Consider the following 21,590-nt stretch of genomic DNA (forward strand, 5'->3'; position numbering starts at 1 on the left):
AAGTGTAAAACTTAGAGGAGATCAGAAACCCCCCAGTCCCATCCCCAAAGCAGTTTTGTGCTGTGGGGGCCTTAGGGATGGACCCCACCAGTGAAGCCCAAACAAAGTACAAGCTGCAGCCAGAACCACACAGTGCTCTGAGGACTTTAAACCACTTTCCAAACACTCCATAAATCCAACCAGAAGTGCAACATAAGCATCTTCGACATGCACGACTTGTAAAAGACCAGCCTGGCTTGCTTGAAAAGGGTTAAAAAAAAAAAAAGAAATAAATAAAAAAGCTGATTTTTGAGTCCCTCCCACCAGTTTTCAGATGAGAAATGCAGAGGTGGTATCTTTTTCCTTAAGCACCAAAACAAATTAACCAGTGCAGTTCCACTTCAGAAGTAAAATAAAATAAAAATCAGCTTGGAGCTGACAGGAAGCATGGAAAATTTGAGGATAAAAGAAGAATGTCTGTGAATGCTGTAAGACTCAAAGAAGGGGGAGGCAGAAAGCTGAAATTCAATCTGGAATGCTGCAGTCAATAGGAAGAGCTGCTATTATATAAAATAAACTGTCTCTGGGTGTTTCTTTACGTTTATACTTGTGTGAGTGAACTTAACTCTTTTGAAATACAAATGCCAAAACTTGATTTTCTAGGGCTCTGTATCGGCCTAAAGTCAGGCGTACGTTCAACTGATGCTCCAAAAGAGTACAGTTCACACAAAGAAAGCTGAGAGGCAAAAACACTCTTCCCAGTTTAACTCAACATCCACCCAAAAGCACATGGGCAAGGGGAGGTGGTGGCACCAGGGTGCTGGCTCACTGCTTTGGATTCAGCACCAACTCCTACACACCAAGGTTTAAACTGGAAGTTTAAACTGACAGAGAGGAGGTTTAGATGGGATACTGGGAAGGAATTCCTGGCTGTGAGGGTGGGGAGGCCCTGGCACAGGTTGCCCAGAGAAGCTGTGGCTGCCCCATCCCTGGAAGTGTCCAAGGCCAGGTTGGACAGGGCTTGGAGCAACTTGAGATAGTGGGAGGTGTCCCTGCCCATGGCAGGGGGTGGGACTGGATGGGCTTTAGGGTCCCTTCCAAACCAAACTGTTCTGTGATTCTATGTCTAATTAAAGCACTTTTTAAGCCCTGTTTAGTTGAATACTATGGATGTGGTATCAGGTTCTAGAAATCACCCCTCCTTACTGAGCAGGGAAGCACTGATTTTACTGTCCATGGGATCAGACAAGGAGATCATGGCTAGAAAATCCTCTTGCAGCTTCATCAGCTCCAGCAGCTGTGGATTTACTGTGTGTAGTCAGGAAGGAGACAGAAACCTCCCAAATTATACCACCAGCACGTGCTGCAGGGTCCCCACGGACACCTGTGTGTCTGGAGTTGCTCCAGGTTTTTGGTAATGGACAAGAACAACATTTGTCTCCACACACCTTGTTTGAAGCTGACAGAAGGACCTGAACATACAATGTGTCAGACGACCCTTGATATCTAGCAGGATCAAATTTATATATAAATAAATATACATCTCAAGATTTATAGGCCAATAGAAAATGTAAAAAGCCATGAAATGAAGCAGAAAACATGCTTGGAGAGTGAAAATGTCAGGCTCTGCCTCCCCTCTGCATTTACTGGGGCCAGTGACTACAGTCCACATGACCTGAGAAACTGCTCAGAGGCGCATTTATTTCAATCAGGGTTTCAGACAGCTGAGCACTGTTACTTCTGATTAGTTATTTTGAAAGCAAGTCTGGAATCGATGGAATAGATACAAAGTTGGGCATTTTGGGCAGGCTGCTGGAAGGGGCTGATCCTTCCTCTCCAAAGCCAGTGGCAGCTGGAATGACTTGGTGGCTCCCAGTGGCACCAGTGTGTGTGCAGAAGAGAGGTTATGGGAGCTCAAAAGTCAAGCTTGTCTTCCCATGGGAAACAAACCATCCTGGTTTGCTTCTTCTACCCAATCTGTAATTGGCCCCAGCTTGTAGGGACTAAGTATCCTCCAGTTAAATGTTGCTAATATTGGGTAGTGGGTTCATAACTGCTGAGAGAGGGAAAGATTCCCAACATACAGAGGGGCTACACAGTCCTGGATGATTTTTTTCCCCCTAAGAAACCAAACTAAGGTCTCTAATTCAAACTGCATGTGCACAGAAGCATTTCCAGCCACATCCATGCACAGGCAAAAGCAGTACTTGTTAAGACCTAAAAAGGTGTAGATTCATGGCAGGAGTGACACCTGTGCAGAAAACACCCATTTACCTCACTGCTCCACATTGCAGAGATACTCACAAACTGCTAAAATTAAACACACAGAAGGAATTAGGAAAATAAGTTGGCTTGCAAGTTGTCGCTGCTCCCTCATGTACCGTAATTAAGTTCCTTACCATTTTCTTTCACCCCATTAATCAGGATAGTTTCTTGGTCTTCTGAGGCACAATCCTGCTCTTGTTGGTCATCCATCAATTTAACCTCTTTCTGTTCACTCCATGCCCCACTGCATCTGGCCAACCTGCACATTTCCAGAAACATAACCACAGTCAGTGCAATTCCCAGGACTGGCTCAAGGAACCGTGAATAAAAAATAACAACAATAAAACACAATAAAACACCCCCACACCACCTCACATGCTGCCCCTACCCCGATTTATTTAGGCTCTTGGATTGTCACTTTCCACTCCAAAAGCCAAGTCCAATGTAGTCAAACAAAGTTAAAATGTTGTGTATCACCATTTCCTCCCCCAAAGTCCTTCCCTAGAAGGTGGGGCAGTGCTTGGCACCTCTGCAGCACCTTTCACGTCGCCCGAAACCGCTTTGCAAAGGCACGTCAGCCCTGCCCAGCCAGGTGAGCTCACCCATCTCCAGATGGATGAGTGGAGAGATGAAGAGAGGAGGACTCACCCCAGTTCATCAACAGCAACCCTGCACTGGAGTTGGAAGAGAAACACAGATACCCAAGTGACAATTGCTTGCCCTAGCTCTCAGATACTGCTCTTCCAAGTGCTGCCAGCTATGAAAAACTCCCCCAAAAAAGCAGGTGTTGGGGAAAAAATGTTTCTAGTCTCTTCATCATGAGAGCTCCACCCTCAGAAGCCTCATTCCCCAGGCCCCTACAACTGCCTGTACTGTCCCCACAGGGTGAAGCTCCACCTCAAGTGAATGACCACCAGTCAAGGCTGACTGGACTTGATGGGACTTCATCAAAGCAATGAGATCAGGATCAAGCCCAGAATTTTCCCCATCCTCCATTGAAGATCTGCCCACCCACTGAAACTCTGCCTGTGGAGAGGGAGCAGCTGTGCCAGAGTGATGTGTCTGAACCCTGGGCTCTGGTGGCACAGGACCCTTATCAGTGCTCTGATAGACAGAATTTCACCTCTTTGACTACAAATTCAAGTCAAAATCTATTTTATTTTCTTCTGGCAACTCAAACTCAATTTTTTCTCTCTCACAGAACAGGTACAAGATTCAAGCACTGGTTTAGGTGTTTTTCTGGTTTTTGGTTGCTTTTTTTTTTTAAAATCAACATTTGTCAATGTCTACTGTTCCCACAGTACTCACTGGCCTGGGGTTCAGCAGCCAAACTTCATTCATATTCAGATTTGCAGTGGAGTCCTCTTAATTAACGTGAAATCTTTACAACCGCCTTAGTAAGTGAAACCTTCACTGAACGTAAAGATGTTGTGACACCAAGAGTAAGATAAGAATAACAAGCATCAGTAACTCCATTCCTTTACATATTTAGAGGAATATTTAACTAACCCCAAGAGTTTTCCTTTGATGCAAATCCCCATTTCAAAGCCTTCCATGCCGGGCAGTTTGCTGTGGTAAGACCCCTCTCCCGCCCCCTCCCCACACCCCAGCTCCCACCACGGCCAGTAAAGCTGCAGCATCACTGTCGTGTTGGAACAGGAGCAGCTTGAAAAGCCAGAGCACAGATCAGAGTTATCTCCATGCAGCTTGGAGGAGATTAATGTCTGAGTGTGAAAGCTGCTCTGCGTCTTCCCGTGACAGGCTACAGCTCCGTGCCTCCCTGATAATATCTCCTGCCTATTAAATGTATCTTAATTAATATAAATATTAATAAATTAAGTTTTTAAAATATCTATTAATGAAAATATTAATAAAATATCATAAGCCTCAGGAGAATCAGAGGATTCTCAGGAGACCAGAGACCACATGGACCAGTGTGGCTGCAGGGGAAGGGGCTGGTTGCTGCCTGAGGTATCACAGAATGGTTTGGGTTGGAAGGGACCTTAAAGACCATCCTGTTCCACCCCCTGCCATGGGCAGGGACACCTTTCACTAGCCCAGATTGCTCCAAGCCCCGTCCAGCCTGGCCTTGGACACTTCCAGGGATGGGGCAGCTACAGCTTCTCTGGGCAAGCTGTGCCAGGGCCTGCCCACTCTCATGGGGAAGAATTCCTTCCCAATATCCCATCTAACCCTGCCTTCTGGCAGTGGGAAGCCATTCCCCCTTTTGCTGTCACTCTGTGTCCCTGTCCAAAGTTCCTCTCCAGTTTTCTTGGAGCCCCCTTTAGGCCCTGGAAGAGGCTCTAAGGTCTCCCTGGAGTCATGCAAAGTAAAAGGGGAAAGGCCTTGCCATGAGAACAGCCTCAGTCCTAGAAAGGACGTGGAGTATGATCACCATTTAAATATTTAATGAGATTTATATCCACAGTATATCCACGTGGCAACATTTCAAGTATCTAAATATATAATGTACATCAGGACACTATGGAATTTTTCCTCCCTGGTCAATGTTTAACCCCCAGGGACCAGGTTGAGGGGTAAAGGTTGATCCAGGGTTGCTGTAGAAAGGTTCATCTTGCAAGTCAAGTCTCTGTTTATCAGTACAATGAGCTGAGACCTGCAGCTCTAAGCCCAGAAGCATCACCATCCTCTCTGCTGACCCAATTTTTGCTGAGTGTCCTGGTTTACAGTGATTTGGTGTAAAATGCCACAGGTGGCCTGTTTTCACCCCATAACACCATCATAGCCATGTTACAGTAATGGTCTGCAGTGAATAAAATACAGGACAAAAGCAGGAACAATTCTCTAATACTGTAAATTTGTCACTTCCAGCACACAAAACATCTCCAGGGAGAAAGCAACAGCATCAACACAAACCACCAGAGAGCTCCCCAAGGAAAGTCCCAAGCGTCTGAAAGAATAAGATGGTGCCATCCTATTCCTGCAGGGATTTCCACCAGGGGAGGAGGGAGCAGGGTCCCACACATGGTTTCCATGCCTCTGCCTGCTCCTCTCTTGCTCTTTCAGTCCATGGGGTCGGTGGTCTGACTGGTTTGCAAACAGGTCCATGAGGAAGGCGTCTGCCTTTCCTTGGCTCTGATGGATACTCAAGGGCCAACCTTCAGGGAGAGAGCAGGGCTCACCTGGGCAACAGACAGAGAGGGCAAGCAAGGCAGCCAAGCAAACAGAGGCACAAAAAAAAAGAGAGTTTACAGACTTTTAATCTCCTGGTATTATTATTTTTTGGGATGGGTGTGCACAAGGGGGAGGGAAGCGCATGAGGGATGGATGAGATCCATCTGGTGGATGAGATCCAAAGGCTAGACTAGACAACGGAGACAATGAAATGTAAGAACAAAGGGGATGTGCTTGTGGACAACTATTTTCCTCGACTCAGAGAGCAGAGCTGAGCTCCAGAAACAAGATGGAAAGAACTGAGATGGGTCCAGACGGGGCATCTTCACGTATGGTCAGACAGACATGAAGTGTGAATGAGACAATCTGAGTTTTCAAAGACCTGCTGAATAAGGGCACCTTTGGGAGCAGTGAGACCATGGAAGGTGAGATCCCAAGAGGGACAGGGAGAAACAGCAGCGACTGGGAAAGAAAAGCTGACAAAGGGGCTTGACGTGATGCAGAACAAGAACAGAAGGCTGGGGATAACAAAGAGGAGGAGAACAGCTGGGTCCCTGGGAAGAAAAACTAAACCAGGAGAGGTCTGGGGGATAAAGGTGATGGGCAGAGAATAACTGGGTAGCAGGAGAGCACAGAACACAGAGTCATCTGCAGACTGAAGTATAAAAGGGAGAGAATATGTATTTCAGACAGTGTCAGGCCACTGAAGAGAGGCACGGCTGGGTCACGCTGCTATGAAGTGCTGGCAGGAGGAAAATCAGTCACCAGCTTGAAGTTTATGCACTTGACTGGAGTTAGAGTGGATGGAGGAAGAGGATGGCGGGCGGAAGGCGATGGTCAAAGACATGGAGTCAGATGAACTCCAGGTCTCTGGAGGAGGAGGAGACAGGAGCACAGCAGGGCTGGCTGTGCTTCAAGGACAGGCACAGTGGGTTCAGTCGTAGGGAAGAATTCAGAAGGACTTTTGTTGATTGCACCACGTAGTTCAGGGCATTGGTCTGCTAAGATCACAGCTGGCACGACAGAGAAGGCACTGGCTAAGAAAGGAGATCAAAGGGAAGAAGTCACAGAAAGCAAACAGTGGAGCTAAACAACAATCCAAATAGTTTTAAGCACAAGACGGACAAATTAAGGGACAGAAGGACGGGACTGCCCGTGACAGCAATATCCAGGGCTTGGTGACCTGGAGAAATCCCTTTCAGTCCCATGACTCAAATCAGACTGCAAGTGCCTCAAAAAACCTTCTGCATCACAACTGAGAAAATTCTCCATTCCTCATGATTCCTGTCAATTTTCCCACTGCTTGTGCTAACAGGGCTGCACAAAGGCTGCTAGTGACCAGGCCATGTGCACACCTCTGGAAAAAACACAAACACAGCACCAAAACAGACCCTCTGCTGTGAACCTCCTGCTGCCTCCGAGCAGGTGTCCTTCAGCCCAGGCAGCCAAGAAACCCAAAGCATGTTTTTGTTCTGTTTTAAAACTCCACATGATCCTCGAGAAGGTTTATGGGTGTTGGTGTTGCTGGAGTGGTGGCAGACGTGGTCGGAGATTGAAAGGCAACGTCCCAACTGAGGCCCCCAGTAGCTCCCACTGCTCCCAACACACAGCAATATCCCGGTGGAACTTCCCTTCATCAGTACCTTGGAGTAAAACCAGATTATTCCTTGTTCTAGAAATTCATAGAATCATAAAATTTCAGAGTTGGAAGGAACCTCAAAGGTCATTTTCTTCCAACCCTCTGCCACCGGGTTTCCTATGCTCCCTGTAGGAAACGAAAGCGAGAGGTGCTGGTTGTTCACCTGTAACAGAGAAGGAAACACCCAAATTGCAAAGCTCAAACTTCTGGACATGTTCCCACATTCACCTCCAGTCAAGTAAACTATGGACCTTATGTCCACTTCTGGATTTAAGCATGTTCCTACTAACATTAATTTTACAGAGATGAAAGGGGAAATGCCACCATTTTCTACAATGAGAAAAATGCATCTGCTCAATGCCTGTCCTCTACAAAGAGAGCAATAAGTTGCTTTGCTTCTTTCTCAGCCAAAAAATGCCCATTTCCCCCCAGTATTGGTGCAGCTTTTCTGAAGGATGTTTACAAAGTGTACAGGTCCATCACTTCGCTGCTGTCAGAGGTGCCATGGGGAGATGACATCCTCCTGGGCCTCCCCAGCTCCCCAGTGCCAATTCAAGGAGAAATTGTGCCAAGGGACCTGATGGAGAGATTTCCCCCCTCGAGGACTCTATTTATCTATGTCTGTCTGTCTATCCATTGATATTTATCCACTGCTAGTTGAACATCTCTGATTCCCATTTCCTGGGCACCACCATTACACCACTGAAGCTCAATACTCTCCTCACAAGCAGAGGAGGAAAAAAACCCCGACAAGGTAAAAATAACCAGCCCACGAGCCTGACTGAAAGCCCACCTACACACATGGGAACTCTATTAGATGGCCGGGATCATGCATCAGCAGAACCTGCTCTGTAATTAAAGTCATGAGAGTGTTTCGGCTTCGAGCTGAATAAACAAAAGGTCACACACACCCAGACCAACCCCGACGTGCCAGCTCCTATTTACACACAGCTTTTACATCCTGAGTGTTGTAGATCATGAGGGGAGATGGAGAGGGAGTATCCAAAGTGAAGGAGAATCATTTTATGGAGAAGTGGGGGAAGAAAGGGAAGAAGAAGCGGTGGCGTTTTTCCCTGCAGAATTGTGAATAAGCGCAGGTGTTCTATATATGCAGTTGTATCTTTCAAAAAAAGAGCTTTAGAGAAATTAATTACATGTCAGAGCCTCTGACAGGTCTTTTAAGAATTGTGATACTTTTGAATGAAAACATTATACACTTAAAAAGAAATACCATGTAAATGTCTCCGAGATATTTACAGTCAGTGGAGTAATAGTAGGAGAGAATTCAGCTCTACCCATGGTATGGGAGGATGCTGAACATGCTGTGCGCCTCCCAACGACGTCTCCTGCCTGCACAGGACTTCAGAACTCTGCTGCACAAGCACAGAGCACAGTTCAGGGCCAGGAATTGGACTGGAACAGGTCCCAGGCTCTCCCAAGGTGCCTGTGCCACTTCCCTCTCCCCTCAGGATTCCACCCTGGAGCACCCGGCTCCTCTCCACATCCCACCACACGCCTCCTCCTGCACTGCAGTGGGCAGCTGCCCCTCTGGAAAGGTCAACAAACAGGTAGCTTTCTGTTTGGTTGGTTGGTTGACTTTTTTCTTGGTTTTTTTCCCCCCATTTTTTTCTCTTTAGTCCTGACAAAACTCAGGAGACAGGATGGAACTTCCCATGGAGAAAGAAGTGGGGCAGCACCAGAACCCACCAGAGCAATGGTCGTTCACTGACCTGAATGGTGCTGTTTTCCTATCAGATTCTGAAATTCCCCAATCCCTTTTATTTTAGGGATTCCATTTGATCCTTGGTTTTTTTCACTAGAATTTGATAACAGGCAGGTGAAGTGATAAACATTTTCACCTACCAGCAAATGAGGATGTATTTTACTACTAAGTCTGTAATGGTATCTCTCTGAGTAAACCTGTGTTTCCATTACTTTACATTTCTATTTAGATCAAGGATCTATGAATTTTGCCCAGCACCATGATAAGAAAAACATTCAGAGTACTCCAAGTTTCCAGAGCTGACAGGGCTGGAAAGGTGAAGTTCCTAAGGAAAAGTACATTGTGAAACCATCCTCCCACTCTGCCATCATGAAGTGCTGGTCCAGTCTATCAAAAAGACGTCAGAATTGAGGGTTCTGGTTTCAAAGCTATTTTCCCAAGAAAATCTTACAAGGAAATCATATCTCCCAGCAGTTCCCTGGGATTTTCCTATCAAGGATGGCGAGCACATGGGAGAAAAGGCCAAGTGAAGGAGAAATAGGAAACAAAGGGTTTTGTGGGTCAATCCCAGCAGTGAGACACCTAAAACCCTTCAAGAATATAAGATCTGATCAAGCCAACGTTAGCTGAGAATAGGTTCAGGTATAAATACAGATAAAAGCCTCCAATTAGGAATAAATCCGGGGGTGGGAAATAAAGTTGGTAAAAAAAAGAGTTTGCAGAGAAAATGGAAAACACAAACCCATGAAAAGAAGAAACAGTTTCAGAACTAGTGTGTTCCCAGAAGGTGTAAAGGATGGATGAGTTGTTAATATTCATAGCAAGCCTCCACTTTTCCTCAGCTGAAAGCAGATGCAACAATTACTGCAGAGCCCAAGCCCCAACTCCACCAGACCCTCAGATATGACATTAAGAACATACTATTTAAAGCCAGCTCTGCAATAAATGACAGTTTCTGACCTTACTCTGGGAGGACATAAGGTGTGAGTGTTTCAAGAACTGTCACAAACAACTTTAAGGAAAAAGGAAGGAAGTGAACAAAATTACAGCCTTCCTGACAAAGCACACGTTAAATACCGAAGGAGCTTTCTCTGTAAATGTATTCCCAGACATCAAGAGCAGCAGTGTATCATAAAGGGAAAAAGGTGGCAATTAAAATCCTGGAGAAGCTGAAACGCATGAGGGAACGCCTGAAATATGGAGTATTTCAGCATAATACTGTCCTGTGTTAGGGAAGGGAGAGCTGCTACATCCAGAGGAGGAGAGAAGCAAAATGCAAAACAAGAAAGAGAAGAATCAGTGAAGAATTATTGGAGTGAGGGGGAACCTTGTGGGGAAAAAAACAAGTTCAAGTTCTCCATGGAGAACAAGTCCATGGAGAACACAGAAAATGGGAGGGAAAAGGACAGTCTGAGGCCAAAACCAAAGGACATTGGCCTCGGATGAGCACAGCTCCACACCACATCCCCAGGGACTGGGGGTGATCAAGAACCTGTCAGAACCTTGGTGATTCAGGTAGGGAAGAAACAAATATCCCTGTTTACCAAAGGTGGGATGAATTACACATGGGGCAGGGTGACTATTCCCCTGGGAACAAAAAGGGTGAGGAAACACAGGAGCCCAGGTGGACCCATGGGGGTTTCAGAGTGCACCCGATTTTAGGGGGGAGAAGCATAAAGAGAATTCCTGGTTACCATGAGCAAGGGAGGATTAAGAAGAGTTGCTGTGTTTCTTTTTGGTCATTCTCTCATATTTTATAGAAGTGGAAGGAAATGAAGCACTAATTAGTGTCACCAGCTGCACAGTTTTGAAAAGCACTGGGAAACAGAGGGGGAGATTTCCATCTCCTGAAAATGAGAGAGAAGGCAGACCAAAGTCTGCACTTAGCTGTGATAGCCAAAAGTAAAAACATTTCTCATTATCAGAATCACAGAAACACAGGATGGTTTGGGTTGGAAGGGATGTCAAAGCCCATCTCATTCACCCCGTGCCACGGGCAGGGACACCTCCCACCAGCCCAGGTTGCTCCAAGCCCCGTCCAACCTGGCCTTGGACACTTCCAGGGATGGGGCAGCCACAGCTTCTCTGGGCAACCTGTGCCAGGGCCTCCCCACCCTCACAGGGGAAATTTCCTCCTAACACCTAATCTAAATCCCCCCTCTGTCAGTTTAAAGCTGTTCCCCCTTGTCCTATCTCCCTGTCTCCATCTCTTTTCAAAGCTCCCTTTGAGTACCAAAGATGCCCAACGTTGCCCATAATGTTGCTTTTTGCCTTTCCTCCTTAAAAGCAACTGTATTCCAAGCATGTCATTTTCACTCCATCTCTGGAGATAAAGTTAAGATAAATCAGAAATGTTAAGGGCCCAGATTTCTGAGAAAATTGGGCTGGAATGATGAAAAACTCCAACTCTCATAAATCTGCAAATGTTGAAAATTCAGCACGATCCTGGGGTATTAACCTTACAAAAACACTTTGGAGGACTCTCCAAAGCTAATTATACACCAGTGTGGTCTAAAATAACAAAAGCCATTAAAGAATAGTTCGGGATGGAGATTTCTTGATGGGCAGAATTGCTTCATTTAAATGAACTTATTAACCAAATTCTCTTTCTTCTGCAGTATTTACGGGTCCGTTGACAAGGCAGCATCAGACAAGCTTAACAAACTCTTCCTATGAACCTCATCTGGAAATATGAGAGACCAAGGTCAAGTGCAGTAAGATTACAGAAGCTGATGAAGAAAGGGGATGTTTCACAGTCCCTCACACACTGGATTTATCAAATAACTCAGCTGAAAAAGGGTGTGTAAAATTCTGCTTGAAGATATGGATTAATATGCAGCCAGAACAGCACGAGGAGATGGTTTTCACAGGGACATGCTGAAGAAAAGACTTAGTCCTAAACTTTACCATTACCTATTTTTTAGATTTCTCAAGGTTTCCTACTAGAAATATTCTCTTCTTGTCCCCATTAAAAAAAGGTTTAAAAAAAGAACACCAGGTTTAAAAGAAAAAAAGAAGGAAGAGAAGAGGAAATTTTTTTCTGTACAAATTTGCAATATATTAAAGTTTGGACTAAAGAGGGTAATTAAGCTGGTACCAGAGGAGAATATGAAAGCTCATCAGGATATTTGCAGTAACCCTAGTGGGGTAAACATTTCGCTTTTCCAATATCTTCAAATTAGAAATTTTATAGGAAAAAAGAAATTTTAACAGATCTCGTTCGTCTCTTATTAGCAATTAGCTGATGTGGAGTCAGGATAAAAAGTGTTAATTTCTAAAGTACACATAATTGTCATGAAAGCACAGATAGGAAACCAAACAACGGAGTGCTTGGCTTAGGCACAGGAAGGAATGAAGCTGGAACACGAGGACGAAGGGCTTTAGACAAAGAACTGGCCCAGGGACCTCTGTATGGACAATTCCTGCTCCTGGTGGGGACTGGGGGCTCCTGACCCTGTCAGACCACAGTGCCCAGATGTGGTGAGTGGAAGCTCCTATGGGAAAAGCCAGGAGAGCTCTGCCCAACTGGGCTCCTTCACTGACCCTCCTCTCCAGGATGGTCATTCTGGCCACAACACAGCGTGTTATCCCCTAGGGAAGAAGGAGCTGCTCACACAGAGAAGGATTTTTTTCCCTTACTGTGGGACACAGCATCCCAGAATGGTTTGGGTTGGAAGGGACTTTAAACCTCATCTAAACCAACCCCTGCCATGGGCAGGGACAGGCCATGTGAGAAATCATGGGCCATTGTCAGCTCCAAGGAGCTAAGGGAATGGGATTGCCAGAAAAGAGACAATGGGGAGAGATCCTGGAAAAAAAAGGGTGACATTCCACAGGAATGTGGAATCTTACATCCAAGCTTCTAGCCAGATCTTTTGAACATTCCTGAACAACTCAAAGTTTTATACGGATTTTTCCTTTCTAGGTACATATAAATGATTACACTGACAGCAGATGGGCCCTTCCATACAATTTCCTTTTTAAACTTTCAATTTGATGCAATTCCTGCATATTCCTTGGAAAGGAAAGCCTGTGCTTTTATCTCCAGAGTACAAAGCTGGGGTTACTTCTGCTCATTGGCTTTTGCTTTTAAAACCTTTAGCTACACAAGTAGGTAGCAACTCTTAAATACATCATCATCATCACCACCACCATCACGTTTCCCAGAGACCACCTCGGTGTAGTGAGTCTGCCAGGCAGGGCACATCTAAAGTGACTTACACCTGGGGAAACCATGTGGTACCTACTGACTTAGGCACATTTTCCTGAGTACTTTCCTACGGCTGACACAGCTGAACCACAAACTTCCCAGGTAAAATAGCTTCCCAGTCTCATCCGTGATGTGCATCTGAAGAAGTGAATGCTTCTGACTCAAAAGGAGTTCAGGCTAGGTAGGAAAAGGAAATGATCAAAACACTTATCACATCAAGAAAAGAACTTATTAGGCCCGATAAGGAGTTGGAATTGATGACAATTATAAGATACTATCCATTTTTAGCTAATAATTCAGAAAATGGATGAATTATTTGAGGAATAATATGTGATCATTTATTTAAAGACTTACACTAGTGTATATGGTGGAGGAAGCAGAGCTGAGGTTATAGGAACACTTTAACACTTACATTTCTGTATGGTTATCCCTTTCCACTCAAATGCAGAGATTTAATAGCAATGGATGTAGTTTTAGGGCCCTGATATAAAACATCAGGCCATTTTCCAAGGCTGTTTTATACACAGCCTACTTTTCCTTCACTTTCCTATTCACGTTTAACAAATCCACCAACATTTTGCCTTTGAGAACGGGTTCATTTATTTAAAATTCCCAAACAACCCCATCCCCACTCCACATGCCTTAGCAGTTCACCAGATTAGATGGAAGCATCAATTAAATCTAAAGCCACGGCTCTTAATTTTACTTGGAAAGATTTTGGGTTCCACCAAATGCCGGAGGCTATTTCTGAAGGCAAAATCCCGCATTAAGAGAGACTGCAGCTCCTAAGATATCGGTCCAAATCTCCATCCGTAACCAGGTAACAATCTGGAATGCTGATATTTAAGAGGAAAAATATCTGGACAGCTGCCCCAGCTCCCTGGGAAGCAATGTTTAGTTAAAGTCTTGGATATCACTGAAAGAAGATGTGGGGATGTCACACTGTGGCTGAAGCATTTTTTCAAGTGCTGAATTATTCACCCGTGAACCTCAGATGTGAAATCCAAATGCTCCGGTACTGCCCCGGCTTTAGACAATGGCTAATTCCTTTCTGTGCCACTGCAGGGTCTCTTCATCAGCTTTCTTTCATCTATAATCACAGCCAGGTCATGGATTATTAGTCATATTCAGTGCAGAATTCAAACCCTGCTACGCCAATCAGCCAGCCCAGGACTCCCGAAACGCTCCCCCGGAGTTACCACCGCGGCTCACCACAGCACCACAGGATCCCACCGCTCCTGGCGTGGCTTCACAGGGACACAGAGACGGACAAATGGCAGCAGCCGTCTGCCCAAGGCAGGAGGGACGAAGGGCCAAGCTGGGAAAGGACATGGAACAACCTGGGGCTGCTGCGGCTCTGCCTGAACATCCCACCAGCAGTGCTGGGCACGGCACAGAATCATGGAATGCTTTGGGTTGGAAGGGGCCTTAAAGATCATCTTGTTTCAACCCTCTGCCATGGGCAGGGACACCTCCCACTAGCCCAGGTTGCTCCAAGCCCCGTCCAGCCTGGCCTTGGACACTTCCAGGGATCCAGGGGCAGCCACAGCTTCCGTGGGCAACCTGTGCCAGGGCCTCCCCACCCTCACAGGGAGGAATTCCTTCCCAATATCCCATCTAACCCTGCCCTCTGGCAGTGGGAAGCCATTCCCTCTTGTCCTGGTACTCCAGACCCTTGTCCAAAGTCCCTCTCCAGCTCTCCTGGAGCCCCTTCAGGCTCTGGAAGGGGCTCTCAGGTGTCCCTGGAGTCTTCTCTTCTAGAGGCTGAACATCCTCAGGTCTCCCAGCCTGGCTCCAGAGCAGAGGGGCTCCAGCCCAAGGGCTGGTACTTGCAGAGCTGTACAGCACCAGGAAAGCAGCTCCAGCACCCAACAAGTCAAACACTTGAGTGACAAACACTTCCATGCACAGCACCCTTTCCTGGGATACAAATTTCTTCTATTTAGGAATGGAAGCAAAAGGTATTTGATGGTTTGGGCTTCTCTTCCACCAGCCCAGGTACAGTGAGAGCTGCTCCTCACCCCACATGGCAGAGCCTGCTGAGCTGCCTGATGTGCAGCCCCACCAGCACAGCATCCCCACTGGGAGCTCCTGGGGACTGGGGACCCTCCCTTATGTGGCACCAGCCTTAGACTGTGCCAATGTGACTGTCCCAGCGATGCCCTGCAGGTCCCACAACCATCCGCACTCCCCACTATCCAGCATCCATTATTTTCCTTTTGTATATATATTTTTTTAGACTAACAGGAAATCAATGTGTTTCCCCTCCACATGAACATAGAGGGAAGGAAAAAAATCATAAAGGCAGGGATTTATCAGGCTTTGCTGGAGGTGTTACTTTGCATATCAAGCTGTGTGGATGCAATTGTTTCATTAGGACCTCGGAGATGTTTGTAACGTTTAACGACTCCCGCAGAACAGAAGCAAAAAATACTACAGGCACTGCCGCAGCAAAGATAAATAGGTAAACATCCTCTGCCTGACATTAGTTAATACATCACAGCTTTGCTCACTCGGGGCAGCTGTGAAATCAATTCTTCAGTAAAAATAAAAAATCTGTACACGAATGGGCACTCACGCAGGGACGACGTAACAGGGTGGGAAACCTCGGCTTGGCCGGATGCTCCGGGCCTGCTGGTTTGTCTCCACCTAATGCCAAGCCCTGCTAAGTGCTTTGTTTTTCACAAAATAAGATTTTTGTCCTTTTTTTTCCTCAGAAGTAAACAATCTGACTTGTTTCAAACTTTCTCAGAAGGCAGCAGCGACGTGTTCCAGCCTCTCAAGGACACTTCATTGTCAGTGCCAAAGTATCCCAGCTAAACTGGGAGCAATGATGTAACTGCTAAGAAAAAACAAAACCAAACAAAAAACTCCAACTCCTCTTTTGTAAAGCTACAAAACCATTTTAAACTGGTTGAAATCCCACCTTATTTCCAGATAAACTTCTGAGCCTCACACTGTAAAAGGTAAGACTGTGACAAAGTCAAAACCCAACCAAAACCAACCTATTAAATGCCAACTGAAGCAAGAATTCATGGTTTTATACTGATTCCCCTGGAAAACCAAGACCAGATCCTGGATAACTCATCATCTGCAATGAAAATGAATCTGCTGGAACTTTCTGCAGATCCTGCCATGGCTGAGAACAGGGTTTGCTCTTCAAAGACAAGCAGTCACGACATGCAGTGCAATAAGGCAAACCCTGCCCGGCGATCGCACGGTGCAGCGGCACCACCAACACCTCACCTTGGATAAAACAGCCTTGGAGCAGGAATCTGGCTCTGCCATGAGGAGTGTGAGGATACCTGCTGTCCCTGCAGAGACACAGGTGACCACTACACACATTGGATTTTGCAAAAACAACACAGGCTGAACCTCAAGGCTTTCCTCCTAGGTGGGCTTTGCTCGTGTCCCCACTGTCACCCACCCATGTAACCCTTAAACACATGCAAAGATTTAAGGAGGGACCACCCTCGTGGAGGTCGCTGGCTAAAAGGCTGCCCAAGGGGCAGTACATCTCAGTCTCCATGAGAAGGATGCATGTGATGGATGGGCACCCGGTGCTCCCCAACCCCAAATCTCCATTCCCCTAACAAAACACTGATGTTCTCAGACTTCTGCACACAGCGAAGAAAGGGGAAATACAAAGGAAAATGGAGCCCACGGGCTCTGACTTGGCAGTAGAAGCACCATGAGGGAGGAACAGTGTCATCCATGTGGCTGCACGGTGCCATCTGTACCCTGCAGTGCTCGTAGCTCCAGCAGCCGCTGCCAATGCTCTTGGCCTGAGCTGGACAAAATCCAGCTAATTCTACCCTCAAAGTCAGTGTTAGTGGATGACCAGGGTGCACATTTATTATCTAAAGGAGGAGAAAGTCGCTTCTCTTCTAAATCTTACCTCTAAACCTCCTAAAGCCAGGCCTACTGCTGGGATAAAAGGAGGTGGGAAGGACGTGACCTTCACATCCCGTGGCAGCTCAAGGAGACACAGCCAACTTCAAGGGATTTAACAAAATCCCTACACCACCTTATTCCCTGTTAGCCTTAACAATCTTATCCACCACTCTGCAATTAAAAGGGGTGCAAGGCAGGAGCTTGGGGATCCCACACATCACAGAGGCACCTCAAATCCTGTTCAGACTTTATGAACCATTCAGTGCTTTTTTGGGCAGCAGCCGTCGATTCTGCAGCAGCTTCCATCTATTTTGAGCTCAAATTGATTGGCAATTTTGAAGAACGCGCCGCAAATTGCTCTGCTAATCACAGCAACTCCAGCCATGGAACTGCATTAAAATAACATCAGTGCTGAGACAGAAAACCGAGAATCGCCAGGGAATGCTGAGCTGAGCTTGCCTGCTCTGGAGCCTTCATCTTGCCTGCCTGGGAATCTGCAGCCTCCCTGTTTTTTCCTCCCTCTGCAGTGATGTGGTTCCAGACTCCAGATTTCAGGAATTTCAGACTTAGGGTTTCAGTATTTCCAGAGGAGCAAGGGGTTTTGTGGTGGGCATGGCCTTTCCCAGGGTGCAGGCCCCTGCCCCACATCTGCACACCCCGCTCCCTGCTGCAGCTCCAGATCTTCAACACGTGAGTGTCAACAGCACCTGGAAAAGGCCACTCATCCAGCTGACAAATAAGGTATCTCTCCAAGGAAACACTGTCAGACACAAAATAAGGAGAAGATTTTAAATTCCTCTTATGCCAAGTTGCCTCTAAATCCTTTTACTGGAGACAGGGAGATCGGACTTTGTGACAAGAGGGGGAAGAGTCTGCCCTGAGCGTGTGGGTGCTATTGTCTGACCTCAAACCCTGGGCAGCTCTGCTTTCCCCCAGCTCTAAACTGACAGAGCCTGGGGGAGCATCATCTCCTCTGTTTCCTAACAGCCTGCCAGGAGAGTCTGTGTCTCCATCCCCTGTGCTGAAGATGGACATCTCTCTCCCTTCTGCACTGGCAGGTGAGATCCCAGCACCTCCCACCGGGGTCTGGAGAACTCCCACTCCAAGGTAAGATCACACAGTGAGGCATGTTTGGAAAAGTGTGTTGTCTTAATTTCCAACTTGTCAGTTCAGATTTATAATAAAATAAAATTAAATGAAAAAGTTTCAGTTGGATAAACTAAAAATCATCCCTTAGATTCCAAGTAGGGACACTCACCCAAGGCTGGTCCTGGTCACTGCCATGGGTCAACCAAGCTGTGGTCATTTGGATTCAGTGTGTGGTGCAAAGGGGCAGGACCCTGCTTAGGAAGGGGCCGTGCTGCATCCAGGTTGTCCACGTGGGACAGGCACCAGAAAGCACAGGGGAAACAGGAGATATGGATTAAAACCCTTCCAGCAGACAAACCCTCCCATATGCTGGAGGGTGTTCCAATTACTGCCTGTCCTAAACAAAATAGAGAGGGAAGGGGGACAAGCCCCCTCCATGGCTGACAAACACAAAGGTGGAGAGAGAAGGATAAATCACCCAGTTCCCCCTTCCACGCATTTCCCTTGCACTGGTGAAATATCCTCTACAATGGATGAAATCAAAGTCCATCGCCAAGTTCAAGAACACATTTAATGCAGATCTATTCATTTCAAGGAGTGTCTGCACAATGGAGAGCTTTCCCCTTCACAAATTATTCCAAACCACACGCTTCCTTCTCATTCTTCGGCATCTTCACATTTAAAAAATATGGCACATTCGTAATGAAGAAACATGTTGTATAAACCACAGCCTTCTTTAAAAGGTAGATTTCACAAAGACCTGCCACGGTGCAGGGACAAGGGCCACTTGTTGATAAATTACTTTTACTCGGAGAGTGGAAAGACATATTTCTACACACCATGAGTGGTGCTATTGTTGAGCAATTTGATGGAAGTCCAGTAAAACACATTGTGCAGGTTTTATTTAACCTCATTTAAATCAAATTAAGCAACAAGGATGGTGTCTAGGGACAAAGCAGAGCCCTGCTCATATGTGCATCAAAGTGTGTCTTCTGAGTTAAGGAATATCTACATTGAATCACTCACTTTGGCTGTCCTTATCTCTTCAGGACTTACCTGTAAGAACAAGGACCTGAGCAGCTCCACGGTAAGGTTTTTTTATGTTACATGAGGACAGGACAGCAGGAGACACAGCACACAGTGTCACTGTTTCAGGTAGCTCTGCAGTGCCACCAAGATTCTACAAAACCAGAAACCTGCAAGGAGAGCAGCCTCTGCTCGAAGCTCAAGACACATCCTGCTCTCAGAATCACAGAATCATTTAGGGTGGAAGAGACCCCTGAGATCATCGAGTCCAGCCTGTGACCAATCACCACCTCGTCAACCAGCCCAGAGCACTGAGTGCCACGTCCAGTCATTCCTTGAACACCTCCAGCGACTCCACCACCTCCCTGGGCAGCCCATTCCAATATCTAATCACTCTTCTTGTGAATAATTTCTTCTTAATGTCCAACCTAAACCTCCCCTGGCACAGGTAATGGAACAAAAAGTCTTGTGGAAAAAGAGAAGACTGAGAGGGGATCTCATCTCTTTGTGTAACTATCTCCAAGGTGGATGCCAAGAGGATGGTGCCAGACTCTTTTCAGTGGTGCCCAGTGACAAGATGAGGAGCAATGGCCATAAAGCAAAACACAAGAAGTCCCACCTCAACATGAGGAAGAACTTTATGTTGAGGGTGGCAGAGCACTGGAACAGCTGCCCAGGGAGGGTGTGGAGTCTCCTCTCTGGAGACATTCAAACCCACCTGTGTCACTCGCTCCAGGTGACCCTGCCTAGGCAGGGGTGTGGGACTGGATGATCTCCAGAGGTCCCTTACAACCCTAATCATTCTATGATTCAGTGATTCTGTGAAGGTGTCCCTGCCCATGGCAGGGGGTTGGAAGGATGGTCTTTAAGGTCCCTTTCAACCCCAAACCATTCTGTGATTCCATGATTTGCTGATGGAAAGATTTGGTACCACTGAGAGAGTTGCAGACAGACACATGCACAAAAAAGTAAATAACACCAAAATCCCTGTGACCAGAAAGCCAATGTGAGAATGGAGCTGAAAGCCAAGATGCATTCAGACCACACAGGAAGCTTTCAAAACCAGACATGGGTAAAAAGTGCACTGGGTAAGTGCTGCCCAGAAGAGTCTGGGGTTTGCTCTTCCTGAGCCCCAGGGATCTGTGCCGAGGAAATGCCACGTCCACCCCACAATGAGAAAGTTCATTTCGAAAATTTAGACTCCTGGAAATTAGTGCAGAGCTCCAGATCACAGAGATAACAGGCTGCCTAAAAACGACCTGGGATTTCATTAGGCCTGATAACGGTGGGAAAAAAATGTTCCCACACGTGCATTACAAATTCAGTCTGTAGAAACTCCTTCAAAGGTATCTCGGCTAAAGCAAATGATGTGCGGGCGTTTGATTTGCAGCAAATAAGTGATTCTGCCCCTGGGAGCAGGAGCAAGAGCTGCTGGGGGTGGAGGCTGCAGGGAAAGCAGGGGCAGGCTGAGCCTCTGCCAGGGCGGATAGGAAGGGACCAAAAGGTTTGCCGTGGCCCAGGATCTCTGATGAACTCCACCTGCACAACTGCAAAGCAGGAATTGATCCAGCCTCCTCTCTGCTGAAAAAACTGCAGTTACAACACGGGAACCTTATGAACTCCAGTATGAGGGGTGGCCACAGTGGGGATGAAGAGGGATGGTGAGCGGGCAGAGGTGCTGAGCTTGTGCTGCCACAGCCCCACGTGGTCACACACAGCAGTCGCTGTCACTGCCATGGAGATTATTTCCTGATTGAAGAATGGGAGAGAGTCTCCCTCGTGGTCTAGCAGACACCAACGTGGACTCATAGAACAATAAAACGGTTTGGGTTGGATGGGACCTTAAGGCTCATCTCATTCCACCCCTTGCCAAGGGCAGGGACACCTCCCACTAGCCCAGGTTGCTTCAAGCCTCGTCCAACCTGGCCTGGGACACTTCCAGGGATGGGGCAGCCACAGCTTCTCTGGGCCAGGGCCTCCTCACCCTCACAGGGGAGAATTCCTTCCCAATATCCCATCTAATCCTGGCCTCTGGCAGTGGGAAGACATTCCCTCTTATCCTCCATGCCTTTATCCAAAGTTCCTCTCCAGTTTTCTTGGCGCCCCTTTAGTCCCTGGAAGGGGCTCTAAGGTTTCCCTGGAGCCTTCTCCTCTCCAAGCCCAGCTCTCTCAGCCCTTCCTCACAGCAGAAGTGCTTCGTCCCTCTAATAACTTTTGTGGCCTCCTCTGGACTCGCTCCAATGGGTCCTTCCTGAGCTGGGCACCCCAGAGCTGGATGCAGTACTCCAGGTGGAGTCTCACATCAAGCTTATGTCCTGGCAAGAAAGATGAGAACAACCTTCAGAGTGATGCATAAATTAAGTCTCAAACTCATCCTCTAGCTGTGCCCATGGCTCTTGTTTAAGGAAAAGGCATTAACACGGCATCTTAAAGTCACTGAGAGGATTCCTGGACATTTCCATGGCGAGGTGACGCCGTGAATGATGCAGGCAGAGCCTGCTTTTTCACCCTGGATCTTAAAAATGGGGATTGGCATGTCAAAGTATATTTAAAGCGCAGGGGACAGGCTGCTTTCCCAGCAGGACAAGGCCTGCAGCAATGCGAAGTGATGGCTTTTGGCTCGCCACGTT

The 21,590-nt window shown here is 46.8% G+C and overlaps 1 protein-coding gene across 4 annotated transcripts in view; it reads right to left on the reverse strand.

Annotated features, from left to right (window-relative positions):
- Positions 1-21,590, reverse strand: part of NEXMIF (neurite extension and migration factor) — a 172,600-nt gene that overhangs the window by 13,418 nt on the left and 137,592 nt on the right. For all 4 annotated transcript variants that reach the window (XM_064670231.1, XM_064670228.1, XM_064670230.1 and 1 more), the window contains exon 3: positions 2,379-2,503. In XM_064670231.1, the coding sequence (XP_064526301.1) occupies positions 2,379-2,454 (76 nt within the window). In that variant the 5' untranslated portion in view covers positions 2,455-2,503. The remainder of the gene's footprint in view (positions 1-2,378; positions 2,504-21,590) is intronic.

The sequence above is a fragment of the Pseudopipra pipra genome, chromosome 13, assembly GCF_036250125.1.
Source record: "Pseudopipra pipra isolate bDixPip1 chromosome 13, bDixPip1.hap1, whole genome shotgun sequence".
Classification (NCBI taxonomy): domain Eukaryota; kingdom Metazoa; phylum Chordata; class Aves; order Passeriformes; family Pipridae; genus Pseudopipra; species Pseudopipra pipra.